Genomic DNA, 25687 nt, shown 5'->3' with positions numbered 1-25687 from the left:
TTTAAGCCCACTGTTTGATTAAATGGGTAAGACACACAAATACTCAAGAGGGCCCTCCACGCTGTGTTAAAAATGAAATGACAGTGAGTGCCTGTGTGACTGGTGCACGTTGTCTCTCCTCCCTGCTGCAGCGAACATGCACAGCAAGTGTTTATCGCGCTGTCTGTACTGAAGCTGCAACATAATTACAGCCATTTTGTTTCTTACTTGTTTCTGACTCAATAGTTCTGTTACCGAAATACCTCATTTGTTTAGGAAAATCATTCCCTATTCCCTCAACCCTTGCTCTCTTTACGTGGAAAAATTATTTTTGACCAATGGGGTCTACCTATAACCTATCATAATCTCATCAATAAATTGGTTATAACAAACTCTACATATTGACAGCAAAATGGATGCGAGGCTGAAAAAGAATCGAACGCCAAAAGTCGATCTGTGAAACATTTGACTTAGTTGTAGAAACTACTGGAGATCAAGAAAAAGGAGGTATAGGAGCAAGCGTTGCATTGTATTGTGTGTCCAAACAGTTGATGTTAGATTCCAATATAATTATTTTCTGACCATTTGGAACAGTGTAACAACACTAAATAAATAAGTGTACCATAGTCTGTTCCAACGAAGAATATTATATACTCTATAACTTTATTCAGCAGATAACATTATATCATTCGTGAATTGCTTAATTTTTGCCTAATTTTTAACTCCCGTTGTTATTTAATTTAAAAACTAAAATGTTTAAACTCGGGTATGGAGCGAGCTGCGTCTTTATTATGTGTGACAAACAGGTGCTGTTAGATTACAATATAATTTTTCTGCTGTTTGATCTGTAAACAACACTAGATAAATTATAATTAATACCATCTGTTCTAACCCAAAACAATTTTATGCTTTATTACAGCATAGCTGGATTAAAAACAGCCGACCTGTGGGGTTGCTTTACCCGACATTTTGCCGTTGCATGAGGCTTGGTGCTCATGGAAGTCAGTAGGCTATTAAATAACACTCAACAGGCAACCGGGTTCTGTCTTATTTCTTTGGAAATACATTCCTCAAATATTTAAACACCTACTCATTCAAGGGTTTTTATTTCATTTTTTCTCTTTTCTACATGAAGATGGCCCTATTTGTAAAAACCAATCCATATTATGCAAGAACAACTCAAAATAAGCAAAGAGACATGAAGGATCTTTAAACATAAGGTCTTTAAACATGAAGTTCAGTCAGTCGGAACATTTCAAAACTTTAAGTTTCTTCAAGTGCATTCGCAAAAACCATCAAGCCCTTGATAAACTGTCTCTCATGAGGACACGCCACAGATGAAACCCAAGTTACACTCTGCTGCGGGATAGGTTCGTTAAGTTACCAGCCTCAGAAATTGCAGTCAAATAAATGCTTCACATGTTCAAGTAACAGACATCTCTACATCCTGTTCAAGGGACTGTGTGAATCGGCCTTCCGGTCGTTGCTGCAAAAAACCACTACTAAAACACCAATAAAATATCTTGCTTGGACCAAAAAACACAAGCAATGACATTAGACTGGTTTAAATTGTCCTTTGGTCTGGAGTCCCAAATTTGAGATTTTTGGTTTCCAACCGCTGTGTCTTTGTGAACCTCGGTGTGGGTGAGGCGGATGATCTCCGCATGTGTATTTCCCACCATAAAGCATGGAGGAGGAGGTGTTGTGGTGTGGGGGGTGCTTTGCTGGTACACTGTCTGTGATTTATTTAGAATTCACCTCCCTTAACCACATCTACCACACATTCTACGATCGCCATCCCATCTGGTTTACTTAGTGACTATCATTTGTTTTTCAACAGGACTATACCTAACCCTCCAGGCTGTGTCCGCGCTATTTTACCAAGGGGTGATGGGTGCTGCATCAATACCTCCCTCCACAATCCCCCCACCTCAGCCAATTGAGATGGTTTGGGATGAGTCGGACGGAGAGTGGAGAAAAGCAGCCAACAAGTGCTCACATATGCTGAACTCCTTCAAGACTGTTGAAAAAGCATTCCAGGTGAGGCTGGTTGAGAGAATGCCAAGAGTGTACAAACTGTCATCAAGGCAAAGGGTGGCTATTTGAAGAATGTCAAATATAAAATCCATTTTGATTTGTTTAACGCTTTTTGGTTACTACATGATTCCATATGTGTTATTTCATAGTTTTGATGTCTTCACTATTATTCTACAATGTAGAAAATATAAAAATAAAAAAAACATTGAAGGTAGGTGTTCTAACTTTTTCGTTAGTTATATATATTTCCGCACATTTAGAGTTAAGCTATTGATGATTATTGGGGCTGCATTTAGTGGTTAAGTTGTGCCATAACCGGTCCTTTCTTATCCCCACCATGGTGAAAAAATCTGTCGATGTGTCCCTTGAGCAAGGCACTTAACTCTAATTACTCCTGTAAGTCGCTCTGATAGAGTTTCTGCTAAATACCAAATGTTTATACTTAGTTAGTTGGGGTTTCCTCTCCTCAATTTTCTTAGACAATTAGGCTAAGGCAAGGGCTGTTTCCTCTTCTCTCTACTGCTGCCTCCATCGCATTGTTCTCAATCCCAATATGCTGGTTAACTTTGCTATTATTCACGTAACAGGAAAAGCGCCAATTCTATGCCCTGAAGATTTTTCAGAACTACGGACAGCGACGTATCCAATCCTGGAGAACGTTTGTTATAAAATAATATTCATTTATTAGTTTTTCACTATTATTTTTACATAATATATCTATATCATTTCACATCACATGTCAAGTGATAGGCGGTGCCATCCCCTTGGCCTCCCAATGTTATCCCACTGAGCGGCGTAATCAACATTCTTGTCCCTTAATTTTTTAAATTTTGCGACTGCTCGATTAAAGAAAATATTGGTCCACCAACCCTTTCAACCAACAATCAGCCAGTCGACTAAATGGGTCAGCCCTGTTGACATGCTTAAGTACATGGTGTGTGTGCAGGTGTCTGTACATACAGTATGTTCTGTGTTCTGATGAAGTGTGTTTACATGTGCATCCTCTGTCCCACCCGCCTTCTTCCTGCTCCCTGTGAGGAGTTTGTATCGGAGGGTCTGGGGGTCCTGGACCCTGATGGCAGAGGGGGCTACGGGGGGGCTGCTCGGCCCCACATCCTGCCAGCAAGGGCCCTCTTCCTCACCTCCTACCGCATCATCTTCAGGGGCTCCCCCCATGACCCACTATAAATCATCCAGCTAGCATTTAATTATATCTGTCCCTGTTGAGAGAGTGCACTTTGGAATTCCCAATGTAGTTCACTATATGGGTATCATTTTGAATGCCCTGTTTAATTGTTGTGTGGATGAGGTACATTAGCATAGAAGTGTATGTTGAGGTGTTGTCCTGTGTGTGGGGCAGTGGGCGGCGTATCGACTTCCCAGTGTCCACCTTGACAAGAAGATTAGCATCCAGACCACTGCACAAACATGCAGGAGGATGCAGCTCCGCTCGCATCCTTCCAGGTAACACACACACACCTACTCCTGATGATGTGGATGATAATGAATGAAGGTACAAATTATTGATTTTGATGCTACAGGCTTTTCCATTATTCATTTCTCGTGGAGGGGACTGTGGATCTGTCTCCGTTAGATCGTTAGTCGCGATATCTCAGACAGCACTGGGCCGATTTTGACTAAGCTTGGGTGAATGATTCTTGCCATAACTTTACAACTTGCCCAGTTGGCTATTATTACTTAAATATGTTGGTCACACGTGCCTCTGCATCATTCTGGGCGACGACATGTTTACTGTTCCCTTGTCTCTCGTATAAGTACACAGTCATATTTCTTAGATGCTAAATAAATCTAACATAGTTTGTCTAATATGTGAGTGTTCCTCCTTTCCCAACCAGTATAAGATTGCTAGAACATGTATAACAGATTCACGAGAACCCAGAATTACTGATCGTTGTGACTTTGGAGAGATTAAAGGAATGAATATGCTCCAGACTCTTCCCTCATCCCCTAATACATTTCTTGGGGTTATTCGAGTACCTATTTATTTGATTTGAAGGAAAAAAAAGGCAACCGTGCACATGTTTTTGGTCTTTCACAATTCATGTAGTGCTGTAAAAATGTTATGGTTCATTCCTATCTTTTTAGTAACCGACATAACCCTTTATTGGGGGGGGGATCACTTGGCCTCCTGGGCCTGTGTGTGCGAGCTGGGTGTGTGTGGCGAGTGGTGTGTGTTTGTGTGTGAGCGGGCTGGGTGTGTGTTTGTGTGTGGGCGAGCTATGTGTGCGAATGTGTTGCTAAGCCTGCCAGAGGGCTGTGTCTACGTCTGGGGTCGTTATTAGCCTTCATTGAGGCTGCAGGCTGCTGGGGATCCACAGGAGGGGGAGGGGGGCTAGTCTCCTCTCTTCTCATCGGAACTGGTGGGATGTTGGGGGAGGGATGGATGGGGGTGGAGGGACTCCGGGTCGGGCAGTCAATGGACGGACCTCACTCTGGAAAGACATTCTGTGTGAAATATGTGAACATTCCGTACTTTCTGTTTCCGATTTGCAATTATTAGTATTTGCCTCCCTGCAAGAAAAAAATTAAACAGAATTTTTGGCCTTCACAGATGTGCGTATCTGCAGAGCCATTTAGATTTATGAATGCATTATTATTTTCCACCATTCCATGAAGTCCATTTTTTAATCTGGGGCAATGGCTCACATGTTCCCTGATGCTTCCTGTGTCCTCTTCAGTTGATCAAGTGGCATTTGATGGGGAGGTGAGCTCAGAGATGGTGGAGATCTTCAGGAAACACATCCAGAGAATCCGCTACCCTCAGTCCATCTTCGCACATTCGCTTCCACTTGCGGGCCAGACCCTCCCCCAACTCATCCTTCCCAAACAGAAGGAGAGAACACGTTTCAGGTCAGTCCCACCTCTCTCTACCTCTACCTCACTGTTCTACCTCAAAGTTGTTTTAGATGGCAAATCCCATTTGTGTTGAAAGGTTCCTGTAATAACTCCCACAACCGGCCCCCTGAAAGTGTTGAGAAATCTTCCTTATCTGATGCTGGAATCAACTATATTATGTTATGGTCTCCTCATCCTCCTCCTTCAGACCCTGTCCAAGACCATTGTGAGAGGAGCCAAGAGAGCTGGGATGATCACCATGGGCCGTCAGAGTCGACCACGCTGAAGAAGAGCGACAGAGAGTCGATACCTGGCCCGGATATACATCTCGGTATGCAACTATGTTAAACTCCTACAAGGAGAAGAGGGGGGGGGGTTTTGACAAGCTGGAGTCTACCTGACCAGTTACCTGACCTTGGCTCTCTCTCTCTCTCTCTCTCCTCTCTCTCCCCTCTCTCTCTCTCTCTCTCTCTCTCTCTCTCTCTCTCTCTCTCTCTCTCTCTCTCTCTCTCTCTCTCTCTCTCTCTCTCTCTCTCTCTCTCTCTCTCTCTCTCTCTCTCTCTCTCTCTCTCTCTCTCTCTCTCTCTCTCTCTCTCTCTCTCTCTCTCTCTCTCTCTCTCTCTCTCTCTCTCTCTCTCTCTCTCTCTCTCTCTCTCTCTCTCTCTCTCTCTCTCTCTCTCTCTCTCTCTCTCTCTCTCTCTCTCTCTCTCTCTCTCTCTCTCTCTCTCTCTCTCTCTCTCTCTCTCTCTCTCTCTCTCTCTCTCTCTCTCTCTCTCTCTCTCTCTCTCTCTCTCTCTCTCTCTCTCTCTCTCTCTCTCTCTCTCTCTCTCTCTCTCTCTCTCTCTCTCTCTCTCTCTCTCTCTCTCTCTCTCTCTCTCTCTCTCTCTCTCTCTCTCTCTCTCTCTCTCTCTCTCTCTCTCTCTCTCTCTCTCTCTCTCTCTCTCTCTCTCTCTCTCTCTCTCTCTCTCTCTCTCTCTCTCTCTCTCTCTCTCTCTCTCTCTCTCTCTCTCTCTCTCTCTCTCTCTCTCTCTCTCTCTCTCTCTCTCTCTCTCTCTCTCTCTCTCTCTCTCTCTCTCTCTCTCTCTCTCTCTCTCTCTCTCTCTCTCTCTCTCTCTCTCTCTCTCTCTCTCTCTCTCTCTCTCTCTCTCTCTCTCTCTCTCTCTCTCTCTCTCTCTCTCTCTCTCTCTCTCTCTCTCTCTCTCTCTCTCTCTCTCTCTCTCTCTCTCTCTCTCTCTCTCTCTCTCTCTCTCTCTCTCTCTCTCTCTCTCTCTCTCTCTCTCTCTCTCTCTCTCTCTCTCTCTCTCTCTCTCTCTCTCTCTCTCTCTCTCTCTCTCTCTCTCTCTCTCTCTCTCTCTCTCTCTCTCTCTCTCTCTCTCTCTCTCTCTCTCTCTCTCTCTCTCTCTCTCTCTCTCTCTCTCTCTCTCTCTCTCTCTCTCTCTCTCTCTCTCTCTCTCTCTCTCTCTCTCTCTCTCTCTCTCTCTCTCTCTCTCTCTCTCTCTCTCTCTCTCTCTCTTCCTCTTCCAGTGTCAGATGAGGGCGAGCCACCCCCCAGCAGCACGTTGAGGGCGTCGGAGAAGTCCACCATGGAGCAGCTGGTGGAGCGGGCGTGTTTCCGTGACTACCAGCGGCTGGGCCTGGGAACCATCACAGCCAGCTCCTCCCGCTCTAAGACCGGAGGGCAGTTCAGAGTCACTGCAGTCAACAGACTCTACTCCCTCTGCCGCAGGTACACACAATACACATATACTTTGTCATGTCAGATATTGGCGCTCTGATCAATGTAGAAGAGGTGTATTCAGTGTTCATGTATTGGTTGTATCAGATCAAACTGCCATCATAGGTGTCCCAATAGTGGTCTTCATCATAGGCTGATGGTGTGTGTACCCCACAGTTACCCAGGGCTCCTGGTGGTTCCCCAGTCGGTGCAGGACAGCAGCCTGCAGAAGGTGGCCCGTTGTTACAGACACAACCGCCTGCCAGTGGTGTGTTGGAAACACCCCCGCACCAAAGCTGTGCTGCTACGATCCGGAGGCATCCACGGCAAGAGTGTTGTGGGACTCTTTAAGTCCCAGAACCAATCTTCAACAGGTACAGTACAAACACACATGACTTACTTACACACACCTGTAGAAACCTTTTGATACCATTCTCGTAAGGCGTACACCGTACAGAATTTAAAGGACTTACATTAGATAGTCATGTTCTAAAATTGAAGACAGTTGATGTTGAATATGTCTAATGACTGGTCTCCTCTCCCTCTAGCCCCTGCCAACTCTTCAGAGTTGTCCAGTAGTCTGGAGCAGGAGAAGTATCTACAGGCCATCCTCAACTCCATCCCCGTCTACTTCAAACTGAACGGCAGTAACACTCTGTCCAACCGCTCTCTCATCGGCCTCTCACCAGGTACCCCCTGCTCTGGGCTCTGCTCTGGGCTCTGCTCTAGGCTCTGCTCTGGGCTCTGTCCTGCTCTAGACTGGTGGTGTTTTTCCCACTCTGTCACTATTGTTTTTGTGTGTTTGTCCTCGTTCCTTCAGTGTTATTCTGCTGATTATCTTAGTGAGGTTTCCTCTGGGCCGCTGCCTGTTATTTATGTTGTGTCCGTTGTGTTTGGAAGGAACTGTGGCACAATGTTATGGTTATGTAAGAGGAACAGGACACCCAGGGGTCACCATCCATCCATCTCCCCAGACTTCACCCGACCGCCAAGTGCCAGTCCAGAGAGCTGTGTGACCAGCACATACCCTACGCAAAGTCAGCGGGATTCTGTTTCCCATGTAACCGCAATAGATCTTTAGTCTCTGGGAACTGGGTCAAAACACACCCGGAATCAATGTCAATGGCATCCATCTCCATCTCCCAGCTTTAAGATCTACGTCTGCAGGGATCAAATAGTCTTAATGGGGGAAATAGGATTCCCAAGGCTTGATAGCTTCAGACTTTCTGATTATGTTCAGATAAGCTAATTGGAATTTAAGCAACGGGACACGATTGCCGAGTGTGAGCCCAAGGCTTAGGCCTAATTGAAACACAGCAATCAGTGTTTGCCCCCCTAAATGTAGGTAATGCAACTCTCTGTTAGCTCGCCTCATTTAACTCTTAAGTAATCCCTCCTTGCATTATCATTGAAAAATCTGGCCTAATCTCCCAGGTCTGTGTCCATTTTGTGTAAAATCTGAGACACACTGTGGGGTAGTTATGTTCTCAGATGCTGTGTCTGACAAATATAGATGGTTAGTCATCCAGGCATGGTTTTCATTCGCTATGCTCTCTGGGTGTGTGTTACTGTGTTTGTCCTGGTTACAGCTGAATGGTGGTGTTATCCCCGTTTCATGTCTGTGTGTACTCTTCAGGCAGTGAAAGGAGGACATCTAGAATACCAAAGATGGCCCCCGTCCATTTGGACATGCCCTTCTCCAACAGCTTTGCCAGAGGAGGTGAGTGCTGTACCCACGTGTCACTTCCTCAAAGTCCTATATATCACACTGCAACCGCAGTTCTGGAAATAAACTGGCCCCCTTTTGGTCTATGACTCAGCTATTTGTCATCTGTATTTGCCATTAATACACATGGTGATGGTCTGTGTGTTACATGATTATTAAGGCAGCAGATGTGCCCCACTAGAGCACTATGCTAGTAGGTCACAACTTCATACAAACAGGTTGACACATTTCAACTTCAACATTGTAAAAATCCTATAGGAGGAGCACGTGGAGTTCACTGGCGTTTTCTGACAGTTTACAGTAATGGTATGAAGTGGAATGACACGCTAGGCAAATTACTGTACATGGCCCAGTTCAATACACTGAGCAGTTTCCATTTCAAATATTGCACAAGCTGTGACTCCAAAATCCATCTTTAAGAGCATCTTTAGTGTAATGTTAACAACGAGGTTGATCTGCTTATTCATTTAAACACATTAATCTGTTGATCATTACTCTTATTCAACATGGCCTATTTGTAGCTTGTCAAATAAATGTGACCTAGTAGTCTGGTATGACCAGTGAAGATGTCTCCATATCTGGAAGATGTCTGTCATTGGCATGCAGCTGTCTGCATCATGATTTGAGAGAAGTCTTCTCTGGAAGTTGAAGTGCATAAGTGTATTATTGGGTTAGTTGCCACAGTTCCTGTAATATTCAACCACAAGATTGCAACACCCAAAGATGACTTTCAATGTCATTCACAGCAGCATTAAGTGGATTTCGATTAGTCTTCTAAGAAATGTTCAAATATTTCCAATAACATGGGGCTTCTTTGGGATTTTGATAATCGTCTCTTCATTTTTACACAACATCATGGTCTGTACTATGTCATGCATGTTAACCCCCATTCTGTTCATCTCAAGACTGAATTACAAATGAATATTTTCCTTTGGTATTCATATCTTTCCACCACCCAACCCTGTTGGTCCTCTGTAGCTCAGCTGGTAGAGCACGGCGTTTGTAACGCCAAGGTAGTGGGTTCGATCCCCGGGACCACCCATACACAAAAATGTATGCACGCATGACTGTAAGTCGCTTTGGATAAAAGCGTCTGCTAAATGGCATATATATATATATATATATATATATATATATTAAGTCTGAAGCCTAGCTCCCCATGCCCTGGTCCCTTGCTGTAACCCCTCAGGTGACCTTTTGACTACGTGCGACGTTATGTCGCCCCTACGGTTGGGGTGTGTGCCGGTATGTTATGTCCATCTGATATTGTGATCTTTCTGTACCCCCCTCCACCTCACCCATAACCTGCCAGTGCTTGGGTACAGGGATAAGCTATTCACTCATTCAAACCAAAAACCTACCGCTAAGGGGAGAATCCAAAATCAAGGTATAGTGAAAATGTTTACTCTCTTCAGATCTCACCCCACCGTTCTTCCTCCACCCCTCTTTATTAACATCTTAATCTTATTTCCTGGTCATTGATCCTATCTAACCCGCACTCGTGCCTCTGTAACAGTTAGACATGTATCCTGTGTTCGGTGTGCTCATCTCTTTCGAGTAATAGGGAGTATCTCTGTGGAGATTCCTGGTATCACTCATGGCTTCCTCTTTTGGCGCGCTTGGGCAAGGCTGAGGTTCTCCTCTGCTGGAAAATAATCTGACTGTGGTCCACTTCAGGGTAAATGTAGTCCACTTGTCACTGAATGTGATGTCTCTGAAGTTGTGGATGTGGTCAGTCAGCAGTCTTGGCCCAATGGGAGGTACTGTGGGCTCAGCTCGGTCATGACAGGCAGCTCGGGAATGAGGCCTCCGTGGCCTAACCTCTGAATTGTATTCAATGTGTGTCTAGCCTTCTTAAGGCGAGATAGGATTTAGAATGTAAGGTACCTGCCTATTGGTTGATGGTTTGATTGGTTGAGAGCTCACTCAAAATTGTTGTAATTGATATCCGGCGGTTTAATTCGACAATGTACTCAATGCCAAAGCTGCTTAAACACTAAATGTGGTGTCCTTTCCCTTATCTACCAACAGCCTGGCTCAGACCGGGCCCCTGAGGGCATTACAGCAGCATAAGCAAAGCGGAGGAAGTATGGTTTATCACAAAAAGTTATTGCATATACAGATCTGTATTGTAGTTATCTTGGTGGTAGTGGTTTGTCAGAGAGAAATGAGCATCCCTCAGTTTCTTCCCCTTGGATTAGTGAATGAATAGATCTGTGCCCATAGATTTTGTGTCCAAATTCTATTTCTGTGTCTGCACCCTTCAATGTGTCAATGTGCTATAGTCTTTATGTCGCTATGTGCCATTCTGTCATCTGTTTCCCCAGTATGGTGGTCTAGGCTGTTAGTGCTTAACCAACCCCTCTCTGTGGTCATTCATTGTCATGCCAAACATAACAGAGGAGCACGAGTATTGGACCAGGCTAGCTAGCACCTTTTGTGTTCCAGCCCTCTACAGGCCTGCGGTGCCAACTCTAACTGTACCTCTCTCGCTGTGTTGTTGCAGGTGTCTGGGCCAGCCTGCGTTCCAGCAGCCGCTTCAGCCAGCACCCGTCTGCAGCCGATGTTGGCGCCAGGCTGGCAGGGAAGGATTTGGCGCCCCCTGCAGGCAGCGAGAGCCTGCATGCCCAGCTCCTCAAACAGCAGGCTGCCCTCTACATTTTTGGAGAGAAGTCCCACCTCAGGGTAAGACGAAAGTTATAAGAGTATTTGTCTATGGGAGGGCTGGTACATTTTTACAAGATACTGTGTAGGGGAATCAGGTCACTCCAGTCTAGAATGTGTAACCACTGTTTTGTTCCAGCAGACTGTACATTTCCAAACTGATAAGGGGACTTGATTGCAATTAATCAAAATTATGATTTATTATTAATACAGTCCCACATCTCTGATAATATTACATTTGGACTGCTGTTGGAACATTCTGCTCATTTCAGTCACTTGTTCAAGTGGAGCAGTGTGTCTGTGTGTGTTGAATGTGAAATTGATATTATTTTCATTGGCTAAAAGAGGTTATAAATAAATGTGAGCGTGGTGGAGTCGCCAGCTGTGTGGGTGGCTGTAATTGGCCAGTGGCCACATTGACAGAGACAGTCTTCTCTTAAATGAAACTTCTACTTCATTTCCTAACAGAAGGCCTATTTTTACCTCATACGTCCCAAGTATTTAAGATATTCCCTATCTGTGTCTTCTGTTTGAATTTTATTTATTTATTTGTCAGTCAGAGTTTTACGTGTCTTTTAATCAGTCTTTCAGAGTCTTATTTTAATGTCTGCGTCTACTAGTGATAGTTGACTCTCAGGGACTGTTAATTTTCAATGACGTTTCTCCGCTTTTGTCAGGGCTTCAAACTGGACTCTACGCTGAACTGTGAACTGGTGCCTGTGGACTTTGCTGACACGCGGCAGATCAAAGGTGCCTTTAAGAAGCTGCTGAGGGCATGTGCTCCGAGCGCTACGTCTTCAGACACAGAGGACTCCTTCCTCAAAGCCCTGGAGGACTCTGAGTGGATCCTTCAAGTGAGCTCCCGTCATATACACAAATACATACTCACCAATATACATATAGTTGAAGTCGGAAGTTTACATACACTTACTTAGGTTGGAGTCATTAAAACTTGTTTTTCAACCACTCCACAAATGTCTTGTTAACAAACTATAGTTTTGGCAAGTCAATTAGGACATCTACTTTGTGCATGACACAAGTCATTTTTCCAACAATTGTTTACAGACAGATTATTTCACTTATAATTCACTGTATCACAATTCCAGTGGGTCAGAAGTTTACATACACTAAGTTGACTGTGCCTTTAAACAGCTTGGAAAATTCCAGAAAATGATGTCATGGCTTTAGAAGCTTGTGATAGGCTAATTGATATCATTTCAGTCAATTGGAGGTGTACCTGTGGATGTATTTCAAGGCCTACCTTCAAACTCAATGCCTCTTTGCTTGACATCATGGGAAAATCCAAAGAAATCAGCCTGAAGGTACCACGTTCATCTGTACAAACAATAGTACGCAAGTATAAACACCATGGGACCACGCAGTCGTCATACCGCTCAGGAAGGAGACGCGTTCTGTCTCCTAGAGATGAACGTACTTTGGTGCGAAAAGTGCAAATCAATCCCAGAACAACAGCAAAGGACCTTGTGAAGATGCTGGAGGAAACAGGTACAAAAGTATCGATATCCACAGTATAACGAGTCCTATATCGACATTAACCTGAAAGGCCGCTCAGCAAAGAAGAAGCAACCGCTCCAAAACCGCCATAAGAAAGCCAGACTACGGTTTGCAACTGCACATGGGGACAAAGAGGGTACTTTTTGGAGAAATGTCCTCTGGTCTGAGGAAACAAAAATAGAACTGTTAGACCATAATGACCATTGTTATATTTGGAGGAAAAAGGGGGGGCTTGCAAGCCGAAGAACACCATCCCAACCGTGAAGCATGGGGGTGGCAGCATCATGCTGTGGGGGTGCTTTGCTGCAGGAGGGACTGGTGCACTTCACAAAATAGATGGCATCATGAGGAAGGAAAATTATGTGGATATATATTGAAGCAATAGCTCAAGACATCAGTCAGGAAGTTAAAGCTTGGTCGCAAATGGGTCTTCCAAATGGACAATGACCCCAAGCATACTTCCAAAGTTGTGGCAAAATGGCTTAAGGACGTCAAAGTCAAGGTATTGGAGTGGCCATCACAAATACCTGACCTCAATCCTATAGAACATTTGTGGGCAGAACTGAAAAAGCGTGTGCGAGCAAGGAAGCCTACAAACCTGACTCAGTTACACCAGCTCTGTCAGGAGGAATGGGCCAAAATTCACCCAACTTATTGTGGGAAGCTTGTGGAAGGCTACCCGAAACGTTTGACCCAAGTTAAACAATTTAAAGGCTACCAAATACTAATTGAGTGTATGTAAACTTATGACCCACTGGGAATGTGATGAAAGAAATAAAAGCTGAAATAAATCATTTTCTCTACTATTATTCTGACATTTCACATTCTTAAAATAAAGTGGTGATCCTAACTGACCTAAGACGGGGAATTTACTAGGATTAAATGTCAGGAATTGTGAAAAACTGAGTTTAAATGTATTTGGCTAAGGTGTATGTAAACTTCCGACTTCAACTGTACATACACACCCTCCTACGGTTTCCACAACAACAACTCACTGACCCTCGGTGAGAGATCTGTGAGAACGAACCAGCGACGTGCTCTCCATGATCTTGCTGTGTGACTCTGACCTCATCCTTTATTCTCTCCTCATCCTATAAGCTTCTTTCCCAAGGGAAATGATAACGATTCAAACAGACATGGGAGAACCACTAAATTGCTTATCATGGTAGTTATCATAGTGACAACCACAGCCTATGGCCCTGCATTAAATGTGTCATAAACAACAGAACAATATTATCTGGGAGAAGCCCTGCTCAGGCTCCACAGTCTTAACTCAGCACTCTTTTGAGTCTGTGGCCAGTAGACTAAAAATAACAATGAATCCACAGGAACAGCTTAACGGCATGAACTGACAGTGTATTATTGTGTGTGTATGTGTTCCCGGCAGCTTCACAAGCTCCTGCAGCTGGCCCTGATTCTGGTGGAGCTGCTGGACAGTGGCTCATCTGTCCTGCTGAGTCTGGAGGATGGCTGGGATATCACCACACAGGTGAGCCTCACACACACACACACTGTCTCTACCCCAGCAGGAGTAGTGGAAGAAGGGGACTGGGGATGTAGGAGAGTTGGAGAGAGAGGGGGACTGGGGATGTAGGAGGGTAGGAGAGAGAGTGGGACTGGGAATGTAGGAGAGAGAGGGGGACTGGGGATGTAGGAGGGTAGGAGAGAGAGGGGGACTGGGGATGTAGGAGGGTAGGAGAGAGAGGGGGAAGAAAAGGAAAAGAGAGAGACATCTCGGCTGAAACTGACAAGTGAAACGTCTACACCAGGGGTGTCAAACATACAGCCCGCGGGCCAGGGTCCAATCCAGGCCGCGGGTGGTTTGAGTAAAATAAAAAAAGCCAGGCTGTAGGTACAGTGAGTGAAAAAAGTATTTCATTCCCTGCTGATTTTGTACGTTTGCCCACTGACAAAGAAATGATCAATCTATAATTTTAATGGTAGGTTTATTTGAAGTGAGAGACAGAATAACAACAAAATAATCCAGAAAAACGCATGTCAAAAATTTTATAAATTGATTTGCATTTTAATGAGGGAAATAAGTATTTGACCCCCTCTCAATCAGAAAGATTTCTGGCTCCCAGATGTCTTTTTATACAGGTAATGAGCTGAGATTAGGAGCACACTCTTAAAGGGAGTGCTCCTAATCTCAGTTTGTTACCTGTATAAAAGACACCTGTCCACAGAAGCAATCAATCAATCAGATTCCAAACTCTCCACCATGGCCAAGACCAAAGAGCTCTCAAAGGATGTCAGGGACAAGATTGTAGACCTACACAAGGCTGGAATGGGCTACAAGACCATCGCCAAGCAGCTTGGTGAGAAGGTGACAACAGTTAGTGTGATTATTCGCAAATGGAAGAAACACAAAGTAACTGTCAATCTCCCTCTGCCTGGGGCTCCATGCAAGATCTCACCTGGTGGAGTTGCAATGATCATGAGAACGATGAGGAATCAGCCCAGAACTACACGGGAGGATCTTGTCAATGATCTCAAGGCAGCTGGGACCATAGTCACCAAGAAAACCATTGGTAACACACTACGCCGTGAAGGACTGAAATCCTGCAGCGCCCGCAAGGTCCCCCTGCTCAAGAAAGCACATATACAGTGGGGAGAACAAGTATTTGATACACTGCCGATTTTGCAGGTTTTCCTACTTACAAAGCATGTAGAGGTCTGTAATTTTTATCATAGGTACACTTCAACTGTGAGAGACAAAAATCCAGAAAATCACATTGTATGATTTTTAAGTAATTCATTTGCATTTTATTGCATAACATAAGTATTTGATACATCAGAAAAGCAGAACTTAATATTTGGTACAGAAACCTTTGTTTGCAATTACAGAGATCACACGTTTCCTGTAGGTCTTGACCAGGTTTGCACACACTGCAGCAAGGATTTTGGCCCACTCCTCCATACAGACATTTTCCAGATCCTTCAGGTTTCGGGGCTGTCACTTGGCAATACGGACTTTCAGCTCTCTCCAAATATTTTCTATTGGGTTCAGGTCTGGAGACTGGCTAGGCCACTCCAGGACCTTGAGATGATTCTTACGGAGCCACTCCTTAGTTGCCCTGGCTGTGTGTTTCGGGTCATTGTCATGCTGGAAGACCCAGCCACGACCCATCTTCAATGCTCTTACTGAGGGAAGGAGGTTGTTGGCCAAGATCTCGCGATACATGGCCCCATCCATCCTCCCCTCAATACGGTGCAGTCGTCCTGTCCCCTTTGCAGAAAAGCATCCCCAAAGAATTATGTTTCCACCTCCATCCTTCACGGTTGGGATGGTGTTTTTGGGGTTGTACTCATCCTTCTTCTTCCTCCAAACACGGCGAGTGGAGTTTAGACCAAAAAGCTCTATTTTTGTCTCATCAGACCACATGACCTTCTCCCATTCCTCCTCTGGATCATCCAGATGGTCATTGGCAAACTTCAGATGGGCCTGGACATGCGCTGGCTTGAGCAGGGGGACCTTGCGTGCGCTGCAGGATTTTAATCCATGACGGCGTAGTGTGTTACTAATGGTTTTCTTTGAGACTGTGGTCCCAGCTCTCTTCAGGTCATTGACCAGGTCCTGCCGTGTAGTTCTGGGCTGATCCCTCACCTTCCTCATGATCATTGATGCCCCACGAGGTGAGATCTTGCATGGAGCCCCAGACCGAGGGTGATTGACCGTCATCTTGAACTTTTTCCATTTTTTAATAATTAATCCAACAGTTGTTACCTTCTCACCAAGCTGCTTGCCTATTGTCCTGTAGCCCATCCCAGCCTTGTGCAGGTCTACAATTCTATCCCTGATGTCCTTACACAGCTCTCTGGTCTTGGCCATTGTGGAGAGGTTGGAGTCTGTTTGATTGAGTGTGTGGACAGGTGTCTTTTATACAGGTAACGAGTTCAAACAGGTGCAGTTAATACAGGTAATGAGTGGAGAACAGGAGGGCTTCTTAAAGAAAAACTAACAGGTCTGTGAGAGCCGGAATTCTTACTGGTTGGTAGGTGATCAAATACTTATGTCATGCAATAAAATGCAAATTAATGTGATTTTCTGGATTTTTGTGAAATTCTGTCTCTCACAGTTGAAGTGTACCTATGAAAAAAAATTCAGACCTCTACATGCTTTGTAAGTAGGAAAACCTGCAAATAGGCAGTGTATCATATACTTGTTCTCCCCACTGTACATGCCCGTCTGAAGTTTGCCAATGAATATATGAATGATTCAGAGGAGAACTGGGTGAAAGTGTTGTGGTCAGGTGAGACCAAAATGGAGCTCTTTGGCATCAACTCAACTCGCCGTGTTTGGAGGAGGAGGAATGCTGCCTATGACCCCAAGAACACCATCCCCACCGTCAAACATGGAGGTGGAAACATTATGCTTTGGGGGTGTTTTTCTGCTAAGGGGACAGGACAACTTCACCGCATCAAAGGGACGATGGATGGGGCCATGTACCGTCAAATCTTGGGTGAGAGCCTCCTTCCCTCAGCTAGGGCATTGAAAATGGGTCGTGGATGGGTATTCCAGCATGACAATGATCCAAAAGACACGGCCAAGGCAACAAAGGAGTGGCTCAAGAAGAAGCACATTAAGGTCCTGGAGTGGCCTAGCCAGTCTCCAGACCTTAATCCCATAGAAAATCTGTGGAGGGAGCTGAAGGTTTGAGTTGCCAAACATCAGCCTCGAAACCTTAATGACTTGGAGAAGATCTGCAAAGAGGAGTGGGACAAAATCCCTCCTGAAATGTGTGCAAACCTCGTGGCCAACTACAAGAAACGTCTGACCTCTGTGATTGCCAACAAGGGTTTTGCCACCAAGTACTAAGTCATGTTTTGCAGAGGGGTCAAATACTTATTTCCCTCATTAAAATGCAAATCAATTTATAACATTTTTGACATGCGTTTTTCTGGATTATTTTGTTGTTATTCGGTCTCTCACTGTTCAAATAAACCTACCATTAAAATTATAGACCAATCATTTCTTTGTCAGTGGGCAAACGTACAAAATCAGCAGGGGATCAAATACTTTTTCCCCTCACTGTAGATAAGGGAAAGGACACCACATTTAGTGCTTTGGCATTGAGTACATTGTCCAATTAAACTGCCGGATATCAATTACAACAATTTAGTGTATATGTATTGTTTGGAATGTGTTGAAACGATGCTGAGACTGTAGGGCCCTATGTCACTATGTACTGATTTCAATCCTGAAAGCACATGATTCTGGTTTTTAGGAGAGTAAAAACAAGCTTGTTTTTATCCTCATACATTTTCTGTTCCTGTTCGCTCTGCTGCAGCGCTCAGCGTTTTGTCACATTTTTGCACTGTGAGCTCACATTTTCCACGCCAACCTGTTAAGTGAGCGTGTGTTATTGGGGATGGCATTGTGTGTGTGCGCGTGGCCTCCAAATGTGTTTACTGGGCCCGTAAAGCCCAGGGCTGCCGTGTAAAAGCACAGGCGCAGCCTCGCTTCCCGTGCCAGGCACGTGTCAGGCCCAGAGCATCTTGCTCATCACGGTGGGGCCTGATCAGCCTTGCTCCAGGAGATGGGCTCCATATGCCTTGGCTCTTCAGTCTCCTGACCAACTCATAGACAGACACCCAGCAGAGGAGAAGCAGAACCCTGTGTTTCTCGCTCTCCCCTCCTCTTTCCTTTCTGATGGCCTCCTTCAGTGATGGTGCTGTGGTCATTTTGGAGCTCAGGTCTGTACTGGGGAGGACCGCTGGGCTGTGATGAAGAGGACTTTTCACCAACTCCAGAAAGCCCATAGCTTTTTGGGAGGATATTGTGGTGCACTAGAGAGGAACTGCACTCTGTTTCCTCCATTCAAATCAGCCATAGCCGGCCCCAATGCATATAGAGGGAGAGGATTCAAACCACAGACAGGAAAGGAAGTGTAACCACATACCAGGGAGAACAGACATGGTGTCCTGAGGTTACTGGTTTGGAAAACAGGGTCACTGGAGCCCTCTCCTGGTCACCTACCCCTCTGTCACAGAACTCTGAAGTCCTTGTCACGCCATCAACAGTTGGCAGCTTTCAGAGTTTTAAAGAACTTCTGATTGTTTTTTCTCTCACTCCCCACCCTCTCCCCCCCCTGTATCTCTCGTTCTCTCTCTCTCGGTGTCTCTCTCGCCGATGTTCTCTCTCTTTCTCCCTCTCCCTTTCTCTCTCCCTCCAGGTGGTGTCCCTGGTCCAGCTGCTGAGTGACCCGTTCTACCGGACCCTGGAGGGCTTCCAGGTGCTGCTGGAGAAGGAGTGGCTGTCCTTCGGCCACAAGTTCAGCCAGCGCTCCAACCTGACCCCCAGCAGCCAGGGCAGCGGCTTCACGCCCATCTTTCTGCAGTTCCTGGACTGCGTGCACCAGGCAAGCCTTGCACACCCTCCTCCGAGGCCCACACCCCTTTCACTATCCCCCGTCCGCACACCTCTTCACCCCCTCCCCTCCCTCCCACCATACCTCCTCCATGAGCTCATCACATTCCTTCAGCGAAGAGAAGAGGAGGAGAGAGACTCAGCTATCATTATCTATGCACTCGGTTGAGTTTTGTACTCTGCAATCCCCCCCATCGGATAAGTAATTTAGACAGAGTTGTACGCTGGGGAGTTTCAGCTGCAGGGCTGTTGCCCAGATGGTCTGTGAACCCTACGGTCAGCGCTGTGCTTTCCGTGCTATTGTGTTTCACCATCCCCTCCGCATTTCCTCCTTCAGTGTTTAGAGCGCAGAGTGGAAAATTGCAGTTTTGGGGATTAAAAGTGTCTTTCCTCAGAAGGCGAGGTGGGGAGGTAGTGAGGTTGGGGGGGTGGGGTGTGCAGCTGAAGTGGTCTGGGTTTTACATGCTCAAATGCTAACTTTAGAGAACGTTGTGTTTTCTGTCTCCCCCAGGGTCCGGCAGTCCCACTCCCATACACTTACATCAACACATAGTTTAGGAGTTTGTCTTTTGAAATTGGAGGGGCGTCTGCCAAGGCGGCCTGACGGAGGCTCTCTGGGGCTCGAAGTGCGATAAACAGGGGGAGAGGGAATTTGATGAGTTTCTGAAAATAGAAGTTCCTCATCTCAGAAACAGCTGTTGTTTTCGCCAGTACGCCCAGGTGGCCCAAAACATGCAAAAGAGCGGCAAGGTCCTCTCGCTTGGCCGCTGCTGCACATTGCTGGACCGGGATACTGCCTTCTAGCTCTGCCCAGCTTTTGTCTGAGAATGATGATGTCAGTCACTGGCCTTTGCTCCCTGGTCTCCATTTGATTCTGCCGGTAATGGGGAGCGTATGTAGTCATAACGGACCCATCTGTAGTCATAACACAGGGCCATGCTCCAGCCATCACAATGTGTCACCTTTCCCTCTCTCTCTCTCTCTCTCCCTCCATCTCCTCTCATTGCAGATCCAGGACCAGTGCCCCTTGGAGTTTGAGTTTAATCAGCACTATCTGAAGTTCCTGGCATACCACTACATCTCCAACCGCTTCAAGAACTTCCTCCTGGACTCCGACTACGAACGCCTGGAGCATGGTCAGTATATTACAAATACAGTGTAAAGGGATGATTTAACAGTAAGGCCATTTAAGATCTGTACGTGTATTAAAAGTATTTGGCAGAGTTGCCGGCTTCAACAAGCAGAGTGTTGAAACAACTGTTCTGTTTGTGAAATGATAGTGTTTAATGATAGTGTAATGGGTCAGGTATTTCAGGATACTGACATGTTGCAGTGAAGCACTTCTAAATTACCTAGATCTTATCTCTTATCTTAGATCAGGGATTTGTCAGCTAATAGTGGTAGTGTGTCTTAGCCTGTTGAACAACCTCTTCTTTGTCTGTCTCTTCAAAAGGCACATTGTTCGAGGACAAGCCGGGTGACAAGCAGGCCAGGAGGGGGGTCTGTATCTGGGAGTGTATCAGCAGAATGCACCGAAGGAGTCCGCTGTTCTTCAACTACCTGTACAGTCCCACAGAGGCTGAGGTGACTGCTTGTCTGTGCCGTCTTTGTTTGTGTGTCTTGTGTGTTGCAACTCCCCAAGCAGTTTGCTGCCATCTCGGATACATAGCAATGGTACTTCATTCTTTTTGTGTATGTCAGCCAGATCCCCAATGGCCTTTTCTCTAGTTCACTCACTGACTCACATTTACTCACACCCAAGTTCTCCTGTTCTGGACATCCTCAGTAGAACATCCTCAGTAGAGATACAGGGATCTTCCCACTCCCCAGAGCAGCCAGTCCAGCTCCTAGAACTTCAGATGATCTCTCCCAGATAATCTCTCCCACTCTCTTGCACAAGATGATGCCTTATTGTGGTGACCTTCCAGTGTTCCTCTCCCAGTCCTTCTGAATGTTCTGTAGCAGACTGTTGATGTTGGTGACGACCGTGAGTAACAGGCCCAGGAGAGTCCAGCTGAACTCTGGACCAGTTCCTTATCAGTGTTGTTTGGGATCTTTAATAAGGATCGTACCCTTTTTTAAAATGTTTGCCTAAAATGACATACCCAAATCTAACTGCCTGTAGTGCAGGACCTGAAGCAAGGATATGCATATTCTTGGTACCATTTGAAAGGAAACACTTTGAAGTTTGTGGAAATGTGAAATTAATGTAGGAGAATATAACACGTTAGATCTGGTAAAAGATACGTTTTTTTGTTGCATCATCTTTGAAATGCAAGAGAAAGGGTAGACAGTGATGTGGGAATCTAGGTGTAATTTAGATTATGTCCACAAGATGGCAGCATTGTGTATACAAAGTTTCAGACTGATCCAGTGAAGAATGACATTACTATACAATATTTTGTATCAAGTCTGCCAGGAGTTTTCCCAAATTTTCCGAATTGGTCAATTTATAAATTTTCAAGTACATAACTATAGAGAAAATACAAAAATGGTATGGTAATACAAAAATTATGTTTACACACTCCCCGGAATGTCATGGATCATTAGCTTCCCTACAGAAAATACACTAACCTTCACACATCTAGATGGCCGTGTGGGGGTTGGGGGTGGGGGTGGAGCCAGAGACAGCAGGGGGTCAAACTGTAGAACCCAGTTCCTACATTTGAATAGAAAAATGGATTTTATCAAACAAAATGATGCTACATTTTATCTCTGAGACCCTCAGGATGACAAATCAGAGCAAGATTACTGAATGTAAGTACATTATTTACCTTCAGAGGTGAATGTATCAAACCAGTTGCAATGACAAAAGTGTTTTGTTGTTGTGCACTATCCTCAAACAATAGCATGGTATTTTTTTGCTGTAATAGCTACTGTAAATTGGACACTGCAGTTAGAATAACAATAATTTAAGCTTTCTGCCCATATAAGACATGTCTTTGTCCCGGAAAGTTGGCGTTGTTTCTAGTCACATATCGCATATGGAGCAGCAACCGTCCCGGTATAGGGACACCGATCCCGTAGAGGTTAATATCTGTGGTCGTAAAGGAAGCATCTCGCTTAGCCTCTTCCAACTCCCTGACAGGGACTTTCTAATGTTGCTGTTTAACCCTCTCTTGGCATACGTCTGGTCTTCAACTTCAAAGTCCATGGGTTAGTAGTGTTCATGGGAACTGTAAATCCTCTTCCCACTGGCCAGCGATCGCGGCGGCTGTGCCCATTATTCCAGGGGCGTATAAATCAGAAGGAGGAGGTGAAGGAAAACAGCCCGCGTGTTTGTGCACCCCGGCTCCGACGTGATTAAGTGTTCAGTGGAGTGTTAGGTCCGGTGGGCCGCATTCTTTCCCACTGGCTGTATACAGTGGTGTGCTCACTGAGAGATTGGACAGATTCACATCATTGGGGAGAGAACTCTACTCTACAGACTTGATTTCAAACAAGCCAAAAGAGATATTTGTCTCATGTATTATCAATGTAAACTTATCAGATTATCATGTTATTCATTTGTTGTTGTTTCATATGTTATTTAGCCGGTGCTCAAGCCCTCTATTAGCATCCCTGCTTTGAGGAAGTGGGACTTCTTCACGGGGGAGACCCTGTGCACAGGCCCGTCCTATGACTGGAGGATGCTGGCTGTCAGGTCGGAGAGCATGGAGGAGACAGACACTATCGCCACCAGCAAGAGGAGGATCGTGTGGCCCTGCTACAGCAGTGTGGGGCGCGCCCAGCCTGACGCCATCACCAAGCTCCTGGCTGTGAGTTCTATAAATCTGAGTTGGGATGATGTTATCCATGCCTGACTGTGTGCCTGATACTGATGAGAACCCTATTGATGTTGCAGGACATAGAGCGGCTGGAGGGGGAGATGAGCCAAGCACCAGAGAGGTGGCAGGCCACTCTGGAGAGGGTCAGAGTCAGCATCCAGGAGGACCTCAAACAGGAGGGAAATGTAAGACAAAAACAACACACTTTCCCATGTTTTCTCCTCTCCCCCTGACTCCTGTTTCCCATAAACCTTACTTAGCCTTAAGTCACCTCTTGTTTACTGGAAGGTTCAGCAAGACAGCATTGCTTCACTCGTCAATCTGTTTGTGAGTCAAAACATCCTCCCGATGTTCTGTGTGCTTTCATGGCTTTTCTTATTCCATCTGTCTGTCTCTGTGTCTGATTTGCAGCTCCGCAAGCAGTCTGCGTCCATCTCGGGGCTGATCCCCACGTCCAGTCTGCAGGCATTCCAGAGACGCTCCATGCTGCACCTGCCTGACAGTGGCCTGGGGGAGGACAGCAGCCCCACCGCCACTAACGGGGTCAACCGCCGGGCCGCCACGCTCTACAACCAGTTCACCCCCAAGAACGAGGAAAACAGGTGGGTCTCCACTCCCAGCACTGATACAGCAAACGGGCCAGGACTTCTAATTACTGCTGTTTCCTCACCCAACTCTCTGTAAAGCTTTTGACAGATAGACAGAATGTCTCTACCAAGCAGAGGTTTTAAATTCATCTTAATGGTGTGTTTTTCAGATCCTTTGAGGGGATTCTGTACAAACGAGGAGCACTGCTGAAAGGATGGAAACCTCGCTGGTTTGTTTTGGACATTACAAAACACCAGGTGAGTATTACAGCATGTTGTATGTTGCTACCAGTCTGTTCCAGGTCATTTTTCCGCTCCTATGCCAGTGGTGTTATGTGTGTGTGTGTTGTCCCAGCTGAGGTACTACGACACGGGGGAGGACACTAACTGCAGGGGCCAAATTGACCTGGCAGAGGTGGAGTCAGCTCTGATCACAACCCCCACCATAGGAGCTCCTAAACACATCAGTGAGAAGGCCTTCTTCGACGTGAGTCTCTCTGGTTCTCCATTCCTCTGTCTGCTTGTGATCTTATGTGTTCTGTGGTAGAATACACTCCAGCCATGGCAATATCAGGCTCTGTATGTCACATCCCATTTCTCCAGTCACTGTTTAACCATTGTTTGGGTGTTGTCATTCCAGCTGAAGACCACCAAGCGAGTGTACAACTTCTGCGCCTCGGATGCCCAGAGCGCCCATCAGTGGATGGACAAGATCCAGAGCTGCATCTCTGATGCATGACCTCTGAACTCCTCAGCCACGGCTCGGTCGGGGTGTGGTCAGATCACAGCATTAACACTAGGTGCAGCAACGTGGCTGAGAGCAGAGACTGTGGGCACATATATACAGTACATATTCAGCTCAGTCACCATGGGAGTGGCTTTACCATGAGGACCACAGTGATCTAAGTGCCTGTAGGGTGGAGGATATGTTATCATGTTATCTATCAATCCATCCTGCTGCCTTGCAGGACTTCAGGCAGTCATCACTCTGTCTGTCTGTCTGCCTGACAGCTTTAGTAAGAGTTGATGAATGTGTCCTGGTCTCTGCTGTCAGCTCTCTCTGTACTGTACCTTGTTACTGCTACAGGGATCAACACTTATAGCGAAAAATAAATGGCAAAAACTGATGCCTGAGCACTACTAAGGATAGTTTATGCCATTTCAGTTGTAAATAGATCAAAAGCAATAGCACTGGCCATTTTAAACTGTGGGTTCTATATATAAACTAAGATATATATATATATATATATATATATACAGTGGGGAAAAAAAGTATTTAGTCAGCCACCAATTGTGCAAGTTCTCCCACTTAAAAAGATGAGAGAGGCCTTTAATTGTTATCATAGGTACACGTCAACTATGACAGACAAAATGAGAAAAAAAATTCCAGAAAATCACATTGTAGGATTTTTTATGAATTTATTTGCAAATTATGGTGGAAAATAAGTATTTGGTCAATAACAAAAGTTTCTCAATACTTTGTTATATACCCTTTGTTGGCAATGACACAGGTCAAACGTTTTCTGTAAGTCTTCACAAGGTTTTCACACACTATTTTGGCCCATTCCTCCATGCAGATCTCCTCTAGAGCAGTGATGTTTTGGGGCTGTCGCTGGGCAACACGGACTTTCAACTCCCTCAAATATTTTCTATGGGGTTGAGATCTGGAGACTGGCTAGGCCACTCCAGGACCTTGAAATGCTTCTTACGAAGCCACTCCTTCGTTGCCCGGGCAGTGTGTTTGGGATCATTGTCATGCTGAAAGACCCAGCCACGTTTCATCTTCAATGCCCTTGCTGATGGAAGGAGGTTTTCACTCAAAATCTCACGATACATGGCCCCATTCATTCTTTCCTTTACACGGATCAGTCGTCCTGGTCCCTTTGCAGAAAAACAGCCCCAAAGCATGATGTTTCCACCCCCATGCTTCACAGTAGGTATGGTGTTCTTTGGATGCAACTCAGCATTCTTTGTCCTCCAAACACGACGAGTTGAGTTTTTACCAAAAAGTTATATTTTGGTTTCATCTGACCATATGACATTCTCCCAATCCTCTTCTGGATCATCCAAATGCACTCTAGCAAACTTCAGACGGGCCTGGACATGTACTGGCTTAAGCAGGGGGACACGTCTGGAACTGCTGGATTTGAGTCCCTGGCGGCGTAGTGTGTTACTGATGGTAGGCTTTGTTACTTTGGTCCCAGCTCTCTGCAGGTCATTCACTAGGTCCCCCTGTGTGGTTCTGGGATTTTTGCTCACCGTTCTTGTGATAATTTTGACCCCACGGGGTGAGATCTTGCGTGGAGCCCCAGATCGAGGGAGATTATCAGTGGACTTGTATGTCTTCCATTTCCTAATAATTGCTGCCACAGTTGATTTCTTCAAACCAAGCTGCTCACCTATTGCAGATTCAGTCTTCCCAGCCTGGTGCAGGTCTACAATTTAGTTTTTGGTGTCCTTTGACAGCTCTTT

The 25687-nt window shown here is 45.5% G+C and overlaps 1 protein-coding gene across 1 annotated transcript; it reads left to right on the top strand.

The window, feature by feature from the left end:
* Positions 1-3519: 3519 nt before the first annotated feature.
* LOC123487204 (myotubularin-related protein 13-like) lies at positions 3520-24474 on the top strand. Its single transcript, XM_045218351.1, has 20 exons — positions 3520-3529; positions 4716-4880; positions 5081-5203; positions 6397-6598; positions 6764-6960; positions 7135-7275; positions 8223-8306; positions 9625-9699; positions 10819-10997; positions 11654-11830; positions 13879-13980; positions 18668-18853; positions 19871-19997; positions 20315-20445; positions 22395-22619; positions 22706-22813; positions 23040-23230; positions 23386-23473; positions 23571-23702; positions 23856-24474. Exons 1-20 carry the CDS (start codon positions 3520-3522, stop codon positions 23952-23954), a joined length of 2742 nt encoding a protein of 913 aa, XP_045074286.1. The 3' UTR covers positions 23955-24474.
* Positions 24475-25687: the final 1213 nt, after the last annotated feature.

Source organism: Coregonus clupeaformis, unplaced genomic scaffold, assembly GCF_020615455.1.
Source record: "Coregonus clupeaformis isolate EN_2021a unplaced genomic scaffold, ASM2061545v1 scaf1521, whole genome shotgun sequence".
NCBI lineage: Eukaryota > Metazoa > Chordata > Actinopteri > Salmoniformes > Salmonidae > Coregonus > Coregonus clupeaformis.
The sequence above is the reverse complement of the archived record's forward strand: the minus strand, read 5'-3'. Positions and strand labels throughout refer to the sequence as shown.